The following is a 17,596-nucleotide window of genomic DNA, read 5'->3' as shown; positions in this document are numbered from 1 at the left end:
GAAAAAAATGTTAAATTTTATTATGTAAAATATATTTTTTATTAAATGAGAAAAAAATCATTTACGAAAAAATGAGGGACGGCTCGCCGTGAGGGTCAAACTTGCCTATGCACTTCCGCGTTGTCAGAGTTCTGCAGCAGCGGGTTCAAACCTTTCCCGCAGGTACGTGAACTTTTCTCTGATCACAAACATTACTGGTTATTAGCTCACGAAACGCTTATTTCACGCTAAATCGTGAAAGAAAGCAAAGCGGGTTCGTTATTGGGATCGTTTTGAGGCAGTGGAGAAGCACCAGGACATGCCATTGCAGAGCTAGCATGCTAACGTTAGCTCCCTGACTTCTGCCTTTTGGAAAGGAGCCGTGGGTTTGGGCTTTTTTCGCCTTTACAGCCTTACTTTTTCACTAGCGTAACGCAGATCAGATCGATTTAACACTCCAAGAGAGAGACGCTGGCATTGAGTCCCCGCAGCCTGTATTTGCTGATCGCTGAAGCTGACATTTGTCAGGAACATTCTGTTTTGTTTTGGTCTGACAGGAGCATCTCGCTGCAGCCACACAGGACAACAGAGGCAGGGCTGCTGATGCTGAACTGCTGACTGTCTGACTGTTTCTCCCATCAGCTGCACCACCATGGCTCTGGGAGACAACCCACACTATCTGCTGGGCAGGATCCGCTTCCTGAACAGGTGTATTGAGAGCTTCAGGAAGGGGGAGACGGTACCCGAGTGTCTGTGTTATGTACCCAGAGAGGTGTGCTACAAAATCTGCAAGGACTCATCATCTACCTCTGCCTCCTGCGGAGCTTCCACCGGCTCCACAGGAAAAACCCTAGTGTCTGTGTTCGACAGCCCTCATCATAGTCCCCACAGCAAGAAGTTATGCAAATACAGCCTCGAACCGAAGAAAGGAACCTGCATCCGGACAACAGGAGAAGAATACTGTAACAGCCAGGGCCTGTGGGTGAAAATCAGTAAGGTAAGACTGAACATTTCTCAGTTTAAGGTACATCATTCTATAAAACGGTTGATTGAATGTAACTGTTGTTAAAAAAACAAAACAAAAAGCCCTCCACACACGTCGATCAGCCGGTCACTGTCTGTTTCCAGGAGCAGCTGGAGGAGCAGCGTCCGGGCCAGGAGCTGGAGGAAGGCTGGATCCTGGTGTGTAAACACACCGAGGGGGGTGACAGGCTGGTTCCAGTGGAGTCTCCAGAAACCATCAGCAGGCAGCAGCAGCTCTTCGGCTCCGACCACAAACCCTGCAACCGCTGGGAGCAGGTGGTGGACGTGGAGAACTCCCTTCATATCGGCTCCAAACCCCGGGTGGCAGAGCGTGACGAAGCTGCCGTCCAAAAGCTTCGGTGAGCCTGTTTTAGTAACGTCAAACTGGAGTTTACAGATTTTTTTTCTACTGCAAGATCACTTAAAATGTAAACTTTTAATCTTTAAGGTACGTCCCGCCCACTTGGACGTATGAATGTGACGAGGATCTGGTGCATTACTTCTACGACCACATCGGCAAAGAGGACGAGAACCTGGGGAGTGTCAAGCAGTGTGTGACCAGCATCGACGTGTCTTCTTTTTCGGTAATCTCTGTTGTTTGTGACACTATGCAGCCATAAAAAAAACTGTAAAAATAGTGCATTTGTATGACTGAGCAGGATCATTTCTGAATGGCAGTGGGTTCAGGCTGGTGTCAGAGAAAATAAACTGCTACAGTACTTTAAAGATTATACTGATAGATCATTTTCATCAGTTAATGCAAACTGTAGTGAACCGAAGTGAATCAGCAGCGTCGAAATCGATGTGCCGGGACCCTTAAAGCGGCATCACTACTGCTCTGCAGTCGCACACAGATTCTGAAGGAATCCTGCAGAAGAAGTACAGATGCTCTGCCAGCGCATTCTGGTTCAGAACCTTCATCTCTACATGTAAACCCAGACAGACCTGATAATGCTGGATTTCTTTTTTCTTTTAAATAATATGATGATATTTGTGTTTGTTTCCCTTTGCTCCAAAATACATTTTGAGCCAATCAGATTCCTTCCTGCCATTATAACATGATGTGATGAAAGGATTATGGTATATATTAGATTACAAGTGAATGTGCAGTGTGTATCTGTTTAGGATTGTATGTCAGCATTAAATGAATCATTATATTAACAAAAGCACTTTGATTTTTGCTGATAGGATGACCCCAGTGGCGGGGTGGGCTGCCTGACAGACGGTGACACCGAGACGTACTGGGAGAGCGACGGCCTGCAGGGACAGCACTGGATCCGGCTGCACATGAAGAGAGGCACCGTGGTCAAGTAAGACCCCGATGAGCACCAGTCACCTGACTCCGCTACTGACTCCAGCTGATATTTCAGTTACTCATTTTAATCTGTCAGTTTGACTTTCTTACAGTGTGTTGTGCAATAATCTCTTTATTCATGAAGATTTTCTCATTTTACTGTATTTCATGTTCCAAGGTGTGTTTAGTTAAAGGTGCTGTAGGCAGGATTTTGCTAGTCAATGCTAATTTTTCTGTGTTTTCTTTGGATTAAATGTTAGAGTATCCATTGATAATCCTTTAGGAGTGTAGCATAACTGCTCTACCGCGAGGGCGCAGCGTTTCCGTCTGTCTCTGTTCTGAGCTGAAAAGGAATCTCGACAGCTCCAGGTATCTTTGACCAATCAGAAGAGCCCATGAGGCTCTAACCGTGATTGGTCGAGGGGCGTTCCTCGCACGTTCTTGTGGGAGGGGCTTAACTTGCGTAAGGGCGTGATGTCAGAGAAAACAGGACAGGATTGGCTGTGCTGGGTTTCAAAACGCCATCTTAGATGGGTCAAATCGCCATCTTGCTTAGGTAACCCTAAGCAAGATGGCGGAGATGCCGAATCCTGCCTACAGCACCTTTAATCCACAGCTACTTCTGTAGGAAAAAAACGAAAGAAACATTTCATTTAAGTCTCGTAACTTTGAAGTAGTCATGTCTTGCTGTGATAAACTGCCTGAGCTTTAAACTTATGGTGCAGAAATTAGACCCTTGTTCCAGAATGTTTGGGACAATATGTGAAATGTGATGCAATCATCTGCAAATCTCACACATCGCTATTTTCTTCACAATAGAGCGGAAACAAGATGGTTAATGTTGAAAGTATGATATTTTGCCACTTTCAAAATGCACTGATGATAATCTAACTCATTGTGATGTTTTGTACGTTTCACACGTTGTCCTCCTGACCTCCACACTGCAGACCTCCATTCACTGACTCAGGCATGGCACTGCTTGTTGCTCAGACTGTGAGATCCTTTAAACCTTTTTCTGGTCTTCCGTTGATGTGTTTTTCTGTGTCTTCAGTAAACTGATACTCACAGTGGACTCGACTGATGATAACTACATGCCCAAAAGAGTCACAGTGTATGGAGGAGAAGGCGACAACCTGAAGAAGCTAAGCGATGTTACCATCGATGAGTGAGTTTGTTTGTTTTTTCACATCCTGGCGTTTCTTTGTCTGCTCTGTTGCTCATGTCCAGGCTGACTGTTTTCATTGGTTTCCAGTAATCTAATAGGAGAAGTGAGTGTTCTAGAAGATATGGCCTCTCACTTGCCTGTCATTGAGATTCGGATTGAGGAATGTAGAGGTAAAGCTCTCTCTTAATCTGTGTCCTTTTAAAGAAGGTTCACTGTGATCCCAAACCCAGGATTTCATTCAGACCTTTTTATTTTCCAAACGCAGATGAGGGGATAGACGTTCGAATTCGAGGACTGAAGATTAAGTCGTCGTGTGAGAGAGACCTGGGTCTGAATGCTGATGTTTTCCAGTCCTCTAACCTGGTGCGCTACCCCCGTCTGCAGGGCACCCCACCCGACATCCTGTACCGCAGGGCTTTGGTCATTCAGAGGTAGTTTGGTGATCGCCAGTCTACTGCAGTCACAAACCTCCTGTCGTGTGTAAATGTTCATTTGAGCTGTAAATCGCTTCTGTCTCTGCAGGTTTATTTGTCTGCTGGACAGCGTGCTGCCCCACGTGGTGCCGGCCTGGGACTACAGCCTCGGCACCTTCAACCAGGTCAAAGTGAGTCTCCCTGAAACCTGCAGTTCATGGAGTAAAGGTCGTGAGAAACTCCAAGCTCAGAGTCGTCTCTTATGATGAGATCTATTTTATATGCAGTACATATTGAATCCAGCATGGATCTTTTTTTCTGGTGGATCCAGAAGTAAAGAAAAGCTGTTGAGGATCGTTTCATCCTGTGCTTTGTCAGTGTTTAAATAAATGTGACTTTACGCCCTCTAGAGCATAAAGCAGTTCCTGCTGCTGTCGAAGCGGCGCTCGGCCCTCATCACACAGTGCCTAAAGGACTCGGAGACCAGCAAACCCAACTTCATGCCGCGCCTGTACATCAACAGACGGCTGGCCATGGAGCACAGAGACAATCCGTCTCTGGACGCCAGCTGCAAAAACGCTGTTTTTAATCAGGTAAGGTAAGAACACAGGGAGTTGAGTTTTAACCATTTTAAAGTGCATGAATGATGTAGGTTCATCTTCCCACTGTGGCATCATGATGTGTGTTTTCCTCATGCAGGTCTATGAGGGTCTCAAACCTTCTGACAAGTTTGAAAAGACTTTAGATTATAGGTAAGTATTTTCTCAGTCTCATGTAAAATATCTCTGGAATAAATAGGACTGTTACTCAGTGGTTTCTATAAACTCTGATTGATCAGATGGCCCGCTCGCTACGATCAGTGGTGGGAGTGCAAGTTCATCGCCGAGGGAATCATTGACCAAGGCGGAGGGTTTCGGGACAGCCTGGCCGACATGTCGGAGGAGCTTTGCCCCAGCTCGGCCGAGTGTCCCATGCCTTTGCCTTTCTTCACACGTACATCCAACCAGGTACCGAGTCCTGATCAGTGTCTCCCGGGTGAGGCTGGAATTCAGAGTCTTCACTGTTTTTTCCCTCATCTGACAGGGCGCCCTCGAGGCCAGAGATTACTACGTCCCAAACCCGTCCTGCAAAGAGTTCAACAAGTTCGAGTGGATCGGCCAGCTGATGGGAGCTGCTCTCAGAGGGAAGGACTTCCTGGTGAATAAAGCTCACTCCTCACTAATTATACGACGATTGTAGTGAGTGAAATCATTGTAGACGATGAAAGTGTCTTGTGTCCGCAGGTCTTGGCTCTGCCCGGCCTGGTGTGGAAGCAGCTGACTGGAGAAGCCATCAGCTGGAGCAAAGACTTCCCTGCAGTCGACTCTGTGCTGGTGAGCACAGTACAAAGCAATGTTTTTGTTAAAATGTGCCAAAATTAACTCTTAACCCTCCGGTTAATGCAAGAAATGTGACAGATCAGCCTTGTTTGGTCACTGATTCTGTCCTGGTCCTGGCTCGCTGCTAAATGTGGACATGTGTTCAGGTGAACCTGCTGGAGGCCATGGAGAACATGGACCAGGAGACGTTTGAGTTCAGGTTCGGGGAGGAGCTGGTCTACACCACACTGCTGACCGACGGCCAGATGGTGGAGCTCATCCCCGGCGGCAGCAACGTGTCGGTTCAATACAAGGACCGCAGCCAGTTCATCCGCCTGGTGCAGAAGGCTCGGCTGGAGGAGAGCAAACAGCAGGTGGGCCTTCACCTTCACTTCTCTTACCTCTCTGGTCTGAACTGCTGGGTTTCTTTTGTTCTTTCATGAAACGTGTGCACAGCTAAATGGGCAGTTGGTTGATTCTGTGGATGTGCAGATTGCAGCCATGCAGGCGGGGCTGCTGAAGGTGGTCCCTCAGGCCGTGCTGGACCTGCTCACCTGGCAGGAAGTGGAGAAGAAGGTGTGCGGAGACCCGGAGATCACAGTGGAAGCTCTGAAACGACTCAGTGAGTATTCAGCTAATTTTCTGTATTAATCAAACTGGACTGTCGTTTTTCTTCATTATATGTTGGACCGTAGACCTTTGAGGTGATCCTGTCATGCAGAAGAACAGAGAAGAGAAGAGTCACGCATGTAGTGATCAGGAGGTGGAGATAGTTGAGATGGGGGCAGATAATCTGCTGTTAAAACAACTGAAGAAGAAGAACTTGGTTAAAAATCTGCAGCTGATTCTTATGACTCCATGTTACAAAAAGACATCAGAGGTGAAGCCACATTTTCATTCCTATTTTGATCTCCCTGCCAGCACGCTATGAAGACCTGGAGCAAAGCGACGTTCGAGTCCAGTACCTGTGGGAGGCACTCACCAACTTCACCAACGGTTTGCTCTTTTTTTTATATTGCAGTATTTTAACCCAAAATAATTAATACCTCGCAAAGTTGTGAACTATGTAGTTTAAGGTGAAGAAGATGTTTGAATCAGTTTCTGATGGCGAGGTTCATTTCTGCTTTCAGAGGATCGCAGCAGGTTTCTGAGGTTTGTAACTGGGAGAAGTCGTCTCCCTGCACCAATCTACGTCTTCCCTGACAAACAAGGGTGAGCAGGAGTACATGCAACTGAAGAATAGTCTGTCAATTTAGAAAACGGATCACTTTTAAAACATGTCTTCTGTTCTATTGTTCAGCTCTGAAACTACAGATGCCCTTCCACAGTCCTCCACGTGTTCCAGTACACTGTATCTACCCAACTATCCCAGGTGTGGCCATGCTCCTTGTTGAAAATGTGTTACTGCATCAAAATATCAAGTATATCAAAACATTTTCAGAGACCATCCCCAGAGTTCACCACATCTTTAGGGATTTCTTTAGCTATTTCCTTTATGGTTTTAAGAATTTTCTGCATTAATTACACACAGCCAGCATAGTGCAGGTTTGATAAACGTGTAACGTGTTTTCATTGTCTTGCAGTGCAAAGGTTTGTGAGGAGAAGCTGCGTTACGCCGCCTATAACTGTGTAGCCATCGATACGGACATGAGCCCATGGGAGGAGTGATCCGCCGGCTGCTGGACTCCACACTGCACGCTCTGCTCGCAGACACTCGCCAGTTTATTTGCTGTATCTCTACATTTGCCTAATAATCAAAAGCTGTACATAATAAAGAATTATATGGACATAATAAAATGTGATTGAGATTTTTAATATTGATTCCCTGCACTCCTTTATGTACACGTTTGCCTTATAGCAAAAAGGCAAATCATTTTATGTAAAAATATTTTGTTATCACAGTATTGATGATAAAATATTCCTTAATTTTTCCCACAATGGAGAAATTCACATAGTTGCAGCAGTGAGTGAACAGTAGTTAGAGCAGCAAGAGTATAAACAACAATAAACATTTTTTAAAAATAAGATAATGCACAATATCTTATGTTCTTTCATGAGAATGTTGGTAGTGTTTGGAAATGTGCAGAGATTATTATTTCACAGAATAAATGATTAATTAATGCTCACAAGAGAAATATTCCATGTGCAGTGTGTCAGTTTTCCAGGTTTGAGAGCAGGAGAGAGGCGGCAGTACCAAGAGCAACGCTTGTTCTGCATAAAATGATGAAACTTACGGTACTTTATTTTCTCAAAAGCTTGGACCGTATCATTCATAAAATATGATTTATGTCCTACTTTATGAAACAAAAACATTAAATTCCTTAAATATTATGAAAACAATTCAAAGTCTAAGTTTCTGACATTTTGCAGTGATGCCGTGGCAGCAGCTTGCTTTCATTAACACGACTCAGCTGCACCGCTGGCGAATTAAAATTAACTAAATGTGAAAACAACAACATAAAATGGAAAATAAATACCGTAAGCAACTTTCTCAACAAAAGATTCAAGTCTCGTTCTCTGTGGCCTGAAGTCTCGCGAGAGCAGCTATCTTCAACCCTCCCGTGAGCCTTTGCGGTTCCTCTTTCCTGCCGGCGCCTGAGAATGGGTATGTTTTCTGAGCTCACGTCGGAGGCAGAATCCTTCTCCATCTGAGGTTTTAGCCAACGAAAGATCCAATAATGGTTCGCCATGCTTAAGATAAATACCAACTGAAGATATCTAGCTCAAACTTTCTGGTTTAGCGATGGATGAATGTGATTTAGTGGAGTTTGTGGATGTGGACGTCTGAAGCGCTCCAAGATGGTGGCTCTCGTTAGCTCTCGGTAGCTGCCCACGCTGTAGTGTCTGTCAGAGCGATTGATATTGAGGGTTTTTGTCTTAACAGAGACAATTTAATTGTAATTTGTGTAAGGGAGTATTGTTTAAGCTGTTCTTGGCTTGAATAGCTGTAACAGGACGAGGTGTTGTAGCTCTTGCTAGCATTAGCTTGTCTGCTGTTCCTGGAGGTGGCATGCTACACAGAAACACGAGACTGTTGCAGGTTGTCTTCTAAGATTGACATTGTAGCATTAACTATGTTGTCTTGTTGACATTGCAACATTAACTACCGGTATGTTTTGTGTTATTGTTACAACTCGTTAAATGCCAGTGTGGTATTGTATTTGTATGAACACTGGCTGGTGATATTTAGTGAGGTCTGGTTTTAGTATCTGCAGTTGAATGCATCTAGAGTTTAGTTTTGCAACCATAACCACCTGTACTGAAAGAATTGAAGGAAACTGCTTGAGTAAAATGATGAATCTCTTTTTGCGGAATCCGAATTAAGCTGCGGACAACCCTTACCTTGGAGAACTGATTGCTCAAGCAGACAAACTGTAATTGCAGTTTTACATCCTGTGAGCAGTTTCAGTGATCCAACTCATTGTCTCATTCCGTGCAGGTATCTCAAGGGATAACTGGCATAAACGCCGCAAGACCGGCGGCAAACGCAAGCCCTACCACAAGAAGAGGAAGTATGAGCTCGGTCGTCCTCCTGCAAACACAAAGGTGAGTGGAAGAACGATCCACTTTTCCCAAGAAGGATTTACTGTGGCGTGGGTGATGAAAGTGTGACCTTAGGTGGGTCTTTTTGAGCCGTTTTGGCTCAAAGCTTTGGGCTTACCGATGTTAGGACTTGTCATAGTTACACTGACACGCATTAATACGTGGTTAAAATATTGTGATTTACCAGAGTTGACCTTTACTTAAACTCAGGGCTGCAATGTTGATCATGTTTATTGTCTTCAGATCGGTGCCCGTCGCATCCACACAGTGAGGGTCCGTGGTGGGAACAAGAAGTACCGTGCTCTGAGGTTGGATGTTGGAAACTTCTCGTGGGGCTCTGAGTGTGAGTGTCTTTGATATCGTACTGTGGGCCTTCCCTGGTGCTGCACACATCTTTCCATGATGATAACTTTGTCCAGTTCTGCTACTGATTAAAAGTGGTGACATCGAAGACACCTGAGAAAGACCTGCTCTCTGCGTTGCCCTTCATCCTGAATCTGACATCAAATTGGGAGTTTGGATTGACAGTTTTTTGTGTCCTCAGGCTGTACACGCAAGACCAGGATCATCGACGTGGTCTACAATGCCTCAAACAACGAGCTGGTCAGAACCAAAACCCTGGTGAAGAACTGCATCGTCCTCGTCGACAGCCTTCCCTTCAGGCAGTGGTATGAATCCCACTACGCCACTCCTCTCGGTCGCAAGAAGGGAGCCAAGCTGGTACGTTCAGCCTCCACAGCGTCGTGTGTGTCTGTGATGCAGCAAATTTTCTTTAAATGAGATCAAAAGTGACTTTTCCTCTTTAATGGGAAATGGCTCATGTCATTGTTACATCAATGTTATGCTGATTGGAACTTAACTCTGGGTGTTTAGGACATATTTCTCTTCATGGCGCTGTTGTGAAGTTGCTATCCGATCTGGTGCACGTCTTTCCATGATGATAACTTGTCCAGTTCTGCTACTGAATGAAAGTGACGATATTTAAGACTCTGAGAAAGACCTGCTACCGTGTCCTAAACTCATGTCACAAATGTGGTTCTGGCATCCAGATCTTTTTCATGTTATTTGTACTCTTTTTGTAGACTCCTGAAGAGGAGGAAGTCCTGAACAAGAAGAGGTCAAAGAAGACTCAGAAGAAGTACGACGAGCGTAAAAAGTTGTCTAAGATCAGCACTCTCCTGGAGGAGCAGTTCCAGCAGGGAAAACTCCTCGGTGAGTTCAGACCTGTTCCTCAGTCAGGAAAAACAGAAATACTCCAACACTGGTGTGTCTGATTCAACAGACTTCATGACTGTCATGCAGGGTTTTGCTCAATATTGGCCCTCAAATGTAATAAGAAATTTATTTTGTAGATTAAGTCTGAAGCCAAACATTTTTCAATTGGTTAAAATACATTTTGCATTGAAATATACAGGCTGTTTAGTCCAGGTGGTGAAATCTGAGCTTCTGGACTCTGACAGTGCAGTATGCAAGTCTGAGAGTTTTAATGTTTTTCCTTTTAAACAATGAACAGGAGTAAAATGTTTCTTCAGTGAAATGATTTACTCGATGTAGTTGATACATTTAAAAAGGAAAAGCCTGAAACCTCAAAGCGGATGGTCTGCTGATGTGTTTTCCCCTCCTTCAGCTTGCATCGCCTCCAGACCGGGTCAGTGCGGCAGGGCAGACGGCTACGTTCTGGAGGGCAAGGAGCTGGAATTCTACCTGAGGAAGATCAAGGCCAAGAAAGGCAAATAGATGTACAGCTGTTTGATACGTCAATAAAAGTCCACTCGTCCCACATTGTTCTCCTGCTTTTCTTTAAATGAATCCTAACGAGGCCTCGGAAATTTCAGATGCTTTTAAATAGAATGTGGTTAATCAAACCTATCAATGAAAAGGTACATTCTTGATCTTAGTCTACTTATTTATGAAATAATGGATGAGTTTAACAGACGGGCTTTATCTGAAATACTAACAGAATAGCATTTGAATGGCAAATAGTAACTTTCATCAAACTGCTGGCTTTATTTGTCCATCATTGCTCCAACTTATTTTGCAATTCATTATTTTCCACATTCCTGATAGAACTTCAAAATGTCAGTTTCCCTGTTTATAGTGCTCATCTGACTATTTATATTGATTTTTCCTTAATGTGTCAGAAAAATCAAACTTCCTGGGCACTGGTGTTAAATGAGCCAAAAGTCTATTCAACTGAGTCGTATGTATGGAAATAATAGTGTAATTTTATTCCTAACCATCAGCGTCACCACAAAACTGAACCAGCATTTTTATGGTTCAACTAAGGATGTGAGCAACCATCAAGGCTGAATCAGAACTGCTTTATTGCCATCATGTACGTTTCAATACAACAACATTCAGTTCTGAGTCTCTTCTTTCAGCATAAAAGGGTACAAAATATACTTCAGAGAAACTTCAAACAATAGCTCAAATGAAATATGTACATTCAAAATACACAAAAATGTGATGCAGATTCTCTGCACACAGAAGTCAGAATAGAAAATATTAATTCAAGAAGGAAAATAAGGTAACACTAGTTAAACAGACCAGTCATGCTGATTGACAGTATTCCTTCCACATCACAGCAAGGCCCTCAGTTTCAGCTGCGCAGCTTTCATCAGATTTACGGTAATCCGGTCTCATATTGCGCGTCCCTAAAATGCAGCGGAATTATAAACAAGTTTACGGTAATCTTGTAACACTCGAGTGTAGGCCACGTTCACGAGAAAACAACCAAACAGGAGCTGGACCGGTGCTCCTGCGGGTCTTGTTTTCCATCACTCCACTGCCATTGTGTCGTTGCCTCGGCCTACGGCCGGTGGCGGTGCTGCCGTAGCACTGCCTGGATGAGCTGGGAGACAGAGCAGCACATGTTTGTGATTACAAGCCAGTGGGATGCAATGTGAAGCATATCAGAAACACTTTGGAATTGCATCGCAATTCTCCTGAATGCACGAGCGCTCCCTGCGGCAGGAGATACAATATGTATCCAGGAAAAGTGATTTCGCGAGTCTCTGCTCAGTCAGCTTACCCGGTTGCGTCGCCTCTTTCTTCGTCTACTTTCCTCCAGGAATCTGTCCATCACGCGTCTCCTCTTCGCGAGTCTGTCCTCCAGTCTGTCCATCTCGAGTCTCTCCTCTTCACTGCTCTCCTCTTCGCTGCTGGAATCCTCGCTACTCTCCTCCGCCATCTGCAGTATCATTTCAGCCACTCTTTGTCTTTTGATGGCGGCATCTCTTCTCGCTGCCAGAACCCTTATCAGCAACTCGTCCTGCCTTTGTTTTGCTGCGAGGAACCAAGCAAAAAGAAAGAGGACAGAAGCAGCAGCGTCCTCCATTTTTTCCACAAATTCTCAAATTCTCCCGCGATTACCGGTACACAATGACGTCATATCCTGCGTCGTCACGCAGCACAACCCCGCCTAACATGCCTACCTAAACTTGAAGTGAAACGAGACGCTTGTCGCCCCTACCAAACATATGTGTACAAAGGCCTTGATATAAATTTCTGTGGTCCCGAGCCTTCCCGTACTAAACGCGGCTTGCGATGATCTTCTGTCTCGGATCTGCTTGTGATGGCTGTCTTACTTCTGTGAAATCACCTGTGTTGCTCGAACAGACTGTCATTCCACATTCCCTTTAGTTTTCACTTCACTTTCCCGTTAACGTGCATTTCAGCGCGTGTTGAGTTGACTTAAATAAGAGGAGGATATAAACATTAGAGGTGAGGCTCGTTAGATAACTTAACTGGGGCAAAAGTCATCGTCAGGATAGTGGGGGCGCCCACGTGACCCGATTCCGCTGCTGTGATTGGCTGAGAGCTCGTTACTTGTCTGTAAGGCAGAGGTAGACGCGTCAGTTTATCTGGCTCTTACTGACACTTCGCAAAAATGCTCCTCAACAAGGTAAGATTTTTAACACCACAGATCAAACATAATCCCACTTTTAACATGATTTCAGAAAAAGACATTGCTTTGAGTGGCTGGTTGTCCTCCTGACCTACATTTCTTCCATTTTTAGTGTGCTACGTGCGTCACAAGCTAGCATTAGCTAAGAAACAAACAGCTACAACACATCTTAAGACATTTTCACCACCGTTTCATTTTATAGCTCAGTTAAATCAGTGCATTTACATTAAATCTTGCCTTCATTTGAGTCTCTTCATTTTACCCTTTCCTTATAAAATTCACCAGACCTTGCTAAGAAATTAGCTGTTATGATTTTGCGAACTTCCGGTGAAAATGGATCAGTGGAATGGTTTAACTGGATTCACACCCTGCCTCTGTCTGCTCCGAGTCAAATGTGACCTTATCTGATCCCACTGAGGAGCCACTGCGATCCCCTCCGTTGTGTTGGTCCATGACGTTTCCTCTTTCCTGGAAGCTCGGCTGCTTTATGCAGCACCAGCCGCTGGTCGTGCGCGAACAATTGCTTTAAACACTGTGGTTCACTAAGTTAAAAGCAGTTGCACGTGAAGTGGTCCTAAATGAAACGAGCCTGCACAATGGGACGAGTCCAGGTCTCACCACTTTGCAACTGTGTTTTGATCAGTCATTAATATCTCTGACCCAACAGCACAAAGTCCATCCACCTGTTTTTATTCCATTTCTACTTCACTGGCGCTGGAGCTGATCCCACCTGGCAATGGGTGAATGTAGAGTCCCTCTGGACATGTCACCAGTCTGTCATGAGGCAAACAGTCAATCTCAATCTTTAGTCCAACTTGGGATGTTCTAAAGCTTACCACTAACCGCGGCTGTGCTTCTCATATGGGCTGAAAATAAGTCAAAATGTGCACCAGTCCACATCTGTAACTGGATGCAAAGCAATTTTTTTAATCAAACATTTTTCCAAAATTTTTCTCTTCTTCAAACCAATATGTTGTAATGGAATCAGCTTCTTGGCAGGTGCTTGAAAAATGCTGAATCATGAGAATCCTTTTAAAAAATACAACTGCTTTTTATTGATTAACGGATTACAAAGCAAGCGAACATTGCCTTCAAGACAGCACAAACGATATTTGCTTAGGAATTTGTACCCTGAGCTGTACTAGATGTAAAGGTGCCATGTGTTTTTCTTCTCTTCTCAGGTCCTTAAAGCCAGTCTGCGGTCTGGGATCCGTCTGCAGAGCTCCAGTGCAGCTGCAGCCAGCGCTGCGTCACATTCCAGCAGCCATGCAGCATCGAACGGCTTCTCTTTTGGTGAGATCCATAACCTGGCTTGGGATAAATTCTCTCATTTTAGAGCTGTGTTCACACCTCATGTGTCCTCTTGCTGCTTTTGCCCACAGAGCTGACAGACCAGCAGAAGGAGTTCCAGCAGCTGGCCAGGAGGTTTGCTCGTGAGGAGATCGTCCCTGCTGCTCCTGCATATGACCGGAGCGGAGAAGTGAGTATAGCAGAAGGCATGCCCTTCAACTGAAACAAGTCATTTCATCTGTTTTCAAGACCATTCCTTGTAACTGAAATGTGTATCTTTTGCACAGTATCCTCTCCCTCTCATCAAGAAAGCATGGGAGCTCGGTCTGGTGAACGGTCACATTCCTCAGGAATACGGTTCGTTGTTTTGATACTGGCTGCCACAGTATTTAATGAAGTCACATGAACATTGTTGAAAAGGCACTAAAGTTTGTGTTCATGTGGTAATTTAAACTCGGGGAAACTTGTCCTTCCTGTTGTGGGAAGATTAACACTGCGTCCTCTGAAGCGTTGCACCCTGGAATGAACTCATCTGGTTTGAAACACGCTGGCAGTCCTCTGATGGAAGCGTCTGTTCCTGTCGTGTTCAGGTGGAATGGGTCTGTCCAGCTTCGACACCTGCCTCATCACAGAGGAGCTGGCGTACGGCTGCACCGGAGTGCAGACGGCGATAGAAGCAAACTCTCTGGGAGTGAGTTCTGATTGTTCAGTTTCCTCTGATCCATGAGCCTGTAAAGCAGTTTCAGATCACACGAAGAGCTCAACAGCTGATTTTGATGTTTTACTTTAAGATGACTTATTGTTTACATTTATTTCTGTTTTAAATGTTTGGTAATTTCAAAACTTTCTTTTTTAGTAGTATGTTACTGTATTAACATTCTCACCTGTCACACAGTCTTCTGTTCACACCAGATGTTTTGTAAGTTTGGACCTGTGGTATTGTCTGTTATCAAAGACAACTGTGAAAAACTGAAAACAAAACCTTTTTCTAACCTTTCAGTTGATTACAGGACTTGTTTTAAATGCTTACTGGGTTCAGTAAAAAAAGTTCGAAATTAAACTAAAATTTGTCCATTTCTTGCACACAGCAAATGCCTGTTATTATTGCTGGAAATGAACAACAGAAGAGGAAATATCTGGGAAGGATGACGGAGGAGCCTCTCATGTGTGTAAGTGATCTTTCTTTTTTACATCTTTTTTTTTAAACTGTTTTTGCAATCTTCCACTTTTATAAACTCAGTGATTTGTGTCATTTCCACCGTCCTGTACAGTAATGATTTACTGCTGTGTGTGTGTGGGGCAGGCGTACTGTGTCACTGAGCCTGGAGCAGGCTCCGACGTGGCCAACATCAAGACTCGAGCCGAGAAGGTGGGGGATGAGTACGTGGTCAATGGCCAGAAGATGTGGATCACCAACGGGGGCAAAGCCAACTGGTGAGCGCTCGCTGTCGTCGGCATTTCCCTCATGGAGTTCATCCCGTTCTGTTATCCTGTTAGAAGCCGATATTAGACTTATTAGACTGTTCCGTTTGCTCCCAGGTACTTCCTTCTGGCCCGCACCAACGCAGATCCCAAATGCCCAGCAGGCAAGGCCTTTACCGGGTTCATTGTGGACGCAGACTCTCCAGGAATTCAAGTAGGAAGAAAGGTGAGATGCTTCAAACCTAACACATGGTCCGTCAGCAGAAATCTTCTGAAGCTTCATTTTTACTTGTAAGAGCCGATGAACGAGAAAATGAGCACATTTAGAAATCCCGGGTGTTGAAGCAGCGTGTCTTGGGTTTTGTGCTGGCAGGAGATGAACATGGGCCAGAGGTGCTCCGACACCAGGGGCATCACCTTCGAAGATGTGAGGATACCGAAGGAAAACGTCCTGATCGCAGAGGGAGCCGGGTTCAAAATCGCCATGGGGGCCTTCGACAACACCAGACCACCAGTAAGACCTCCAGCTGAGAGAACACACTGCTTTACAGCAGCGGGTGACAGTCTGAGGGCAGCTTCAGCTTCACAATGAGGAAATATCCTCAGGACAGTTTAAAAGTTAAAAGAAGTACGATATTTTTGTGAAACTAAATGCCGTTTATGTTCCTGCAAACTCACAATTGTGTTGTGCAGGTGGCAGCCGGAGCCACCGGCCTGGCACAGAGGGCCTTCGATGAAGCCACCAACTACGCCCTGGAGAGGAAAACCTTCGGCAGACTGATCGCTGAGGTTCGTCTCCCAAAACCTTTTCCGTGGCTCGTGTCCCAGCGCGCGTGTTGATGAAGGCTCTGTCGCTGCGCAGCACCAGGCCGTGTCCTTCATCTTGGCCGAGATGGCCATCAAGGTGGAGCTGGCCCGGATGTCCTACCAGCGGGCCGCCTGGGAGGTGGACCAGGGCCGCCGGAACACGTACTACGCCTCCATCGCCAAGGCCTTCGCGGGAGACATCGCCAACCAGGTGGCGGCCGACGCCGTTCAGGTGTTCGGAGGCAACGGCTTCAACAGCGACTACCCAGTGGAGAAGCTGATGAGAGACGCCAAGATCTACCAGGTGGGCGTCGCTGCAGAGCACGGACGTCTTGCTGGAACCGCACTCGAGTTTCTAATTTGTCGGATTTACTTTTTCTGTATTGTAGATTTACGAGGGCACGGCTCAGATCCAGAGAATCATCATCGCCAGAGAGCACCTGGGAAAATTCAAGAAATGAACCCCGAGTCCCGCCTTGTACTCACTTCTTTGTTTTTGTAGTTTTCCGTACATAAATTGTGTTTCTATAAAATAAAATAGATTTTGCGTCTTGAACTCTGAGCTCAAAGAAGCATTTGCCTTAAAGCTGTAGGGAGCACGTTCATCTGGCTTTTTTTGGCTCAATCCAGATCCTGTGACGGAGCGTCATTCTGGGAATCAAATCACACGTCTGAATGTTGGTCTGAGAGCGAAGAGAACAACTTTCACAACGCCAGTAAATAATCTGAACATCATTCACTTGTTAACACTGCAGGTTGTAAACAGAAGCAAGGTCATTGTGTTTCTATTGGGGGAAAAGAGTAGGAATTGAGTTTATTTGCATTAATCAGGTGCTTATTGGACGTTTTCTGCTGAAACTGACGGTGCCACTCACTAAATTCAACATGTGGAAAGTGAACTCATTTATTTTTTCAGTTTCTACGTTGCCTTGTGTTAGGGAGGAGTGGTTTTTACCTCACCATCAGCTTTATACTGTCAGCGTTCAAACCTTTTTGACCGTGTTGATCTTGGAGGTGCATCAAGTCAGAGATTGTGTTGATAATTTTCTCCATGCCTTATCCTGTGACGTTATTTCTAAAGTCTCTCTCTCCATCACCCGGAAGAACCTGCTGAAGTCAAGTTTGTAAAATAGTAAAATCTGTACAGATGTATTTCTCCTCGGAATGTGTAGAGGGATATTAATGTGTGGTAAACTGCATGTGGGGTGAAAATGATTTTCTGCTTAATTTACTATAAGTTTGCTGTCGGTTCTACATCAACGATATCTAACAGAACCAAGCACGGTGCTTAACCTGGACACGCTGGCTGTGGTGAAGCTGTCACTGTTGGGCAGAGCTCACTATCACTCATTCTGTCTGCCGTCCCGTCAATAAATTATTCTTTTCAGACAAGAA

General features: G+C 45.0%; 3 protein-coding genes and 3 non-coding genes across 8 annotated transcripts; all 6 read left to right on the top strand.

The window, feature by feature from the left end:
- The first annotated feature begins 106 nt into the window (after positions 1-106).
- On the top strand, positions 107-7,047 carry hectd3 (HECT domain containing 3). 2 transcript variants are annotated; one of them, XM_030115840.1, is made up of 20 exons: positions 107-162; positions 622-976; positions 1,108-1,361; positions 1,451-1,586; positions 2,191-2,312; positions 3,348-3,461; positions 3,549-3,631; positions 3,727-3,892; positions 3,984-4,065; positions 4,285-4,467; positions 4,574-4,626; positions 4,713-4,881; positions 4,958-5,071; positions 5,158-5,247; positions 5,400-5,606; positions 5,725-5,854; positions 6,154-6,228; positions 6,363-6,444; positions 6,533-6,604; positions 6,816-7,047. In XM_030115840.1, the coding sequence occupies exons 2-20, from the start codon at positions 632-634 to the stop codon at positions 6,898-6,900; spliced, it is 2,562 nt and encodes an 853-aa protein (XP_029971700.1). In that variant the 5' UTR covers positions 107-162; positions 622-631; the 3' UTR covers positions 6,901-7,047. The 2 variants fall into 2 exon arrangements, with proteins under 2 accessions (XP_029971700.1, XP_029971699.1); XM_030115839.1 differs by having other exon boundaries at positions 109-162; positions 537-976.
- On the top strand, positions 4,922-17,596 carry acadm (acyl-CoA dehydrogenase medium chain). 2 transcript variants are annotated; one of them, XM_030115847.1, is made up of 12 exons: positions 12,589-12,679; positions 13,864-13,975; positions 14,065-14,162; positions 14,260-14,329; positions 14,563-14,663; positions 15,061-15,141; positions 15,276-15,406; positions 15,512-15,620; positions 15,768-15,908; positions 16,088-16,183; positions 16,257-16,505; positions 16,591-17,596. In XM_030115847.1, the coding sequence occupies exons 1-12, from the start codon at positions 12,665-12,667 to the stop codon at positions 16,660-16,662; spliced, it is 1,275 nt and encodes a 424-aa protein (XP_029971707.1). In that variant the 5' UTR covers positions 12,589-12,664; the 3' UTR covers positions 16,663-17,596. The 2 variants fall into 2 exon arrangements, with proteins under 2 accessions (XP_029971708.1, XP_029971707.1); XM_030115848.1 differs by lacking the exons at positions 12,589-12,679; positions 13,864-13,975; positions 14,065-14,162; positions 14,260-14,329 and adding an exon at positions 4,922-4,927 and having other exon boundaries at positions 14,541-14,663.
- On the top strand, positions 7,759-10,559 carry LOC115406004 (40S ribosomal protein S8). Its single transcript, XM_030115850.1, has 6 exons — positions 7,759-7,837; positions 8,672-8,778; positions 9,019-9,118; positions 9,320-9,495; positions 9,858-9,987; positions 10,403-10,559. The coding sequence occupies exons 1-6, from the start codon at positions 7,834-7,836 to the stop codon at positions 10,510-10,512; spliced, it is 627 nt and encodes a 208-aa protein (XP_029971710.1). The 5' UTR covers positions 7,759-7,833; the 3' UTR covers positions 10,513-10,559.
- On the top strand, positions 8,823-8,929 carry LOC115406188 (small nucleolar RNA SNORD46). Its single transcript, XR_003933501.1, has one exon. It is a non-coding gene; the product is annotated as a small nucleolar RNA SNORD46 (small nucleolar RNA).
- Positions 9,170-9,239, top strand: LOC115406187 (small nucleolar RNA SNORD38). Its single transcript, XR_003933500.1, has one exon. It is a non-coding gene; the product is annotated as a small nucleolar RNA SNORD38 (small nucleolar RNA).
- Positions 9,705-9,772, top strand: LOC115406184 (small nucleolar RNA SNORD38). The gene has a single exon (XR_003933499.1). It is a non-coding gene; the product is annotated as a small nucleolar RNA SNORD38 (small nucleolar RNA).

This window comes from Salarias fasciatus, chromosome 18 (genome assembly GCF_902148845.1).
Source record: "Salarias fasciatus chromosome 18, fSalaFa1.1, whole genome shotgun sequence".
NCBI lineage: Eukaryota > Metazoa > Chordata > Actinopteri > Blenniiformes > Blenniidae > Salarias > Salarias fasciatus.
Note: the sequence above shows the minus strand (reverse complement) of the source record. Positions and strands in the feature narration are given on the sequence as shown.

Bases quoted from the DNA above. Each gene is read 5' to 3' on its own strand.
- LOC115406004 (XM_030115850.1), top strand. The intron at 8,779-9,018 runs GTGAGTGGAAGA...TATTGTCTTCAG, and splicing joins GTCCTCCTGCAAACACAAAG to ATCGGTGCCCGTCGCATCCA. The intron at 9,496-9,857 runs GTACGTTCAGCC...CTCTTTTTGTAG, and splicing joins GCAAGAAGGGAGCCAAGCTG to ACTCCTGAAGAGGAGGAAGT.
- hectd3 (XM_030115840.1), top strand. From the start codon at position 632: ATGGCTCTGGGAGACAACCCACACTATCTGCTGGGCAGGATCCGCTTC. The intron at 977-1,107 runs GTAAGACTGAAC...GTCTGTTTCCAG, and splicing joins TGTGGGTGAAAATCAGTAAG to GAGCAGCTGGAGGAGCAGCG. The intron at 6,229-6,362 runs GTTTGCTCTTTT...TTCTGCTTTCAG, and splicing joins ACTCACCAACTTCACCAACG to AGGATCGCAGCAGGTTTCTG.
- acadm (XM_030115847.1), top strand. The intron at 14,330-14,562 runs GTTCGTTGTTTT...TGTCGTGTTCAG, and splicing joins TCACATTCCTCAGGAATACG to GTGGAATGGGTCTGTCCAGC. The intron at 15,621-15,767 runs GTGAGATGCTTC...TTGTGCTGGCAG, and splicing joins GAATTCAAGTAGGAAGAAAG to GAGATGAACATGGGCCAGAG.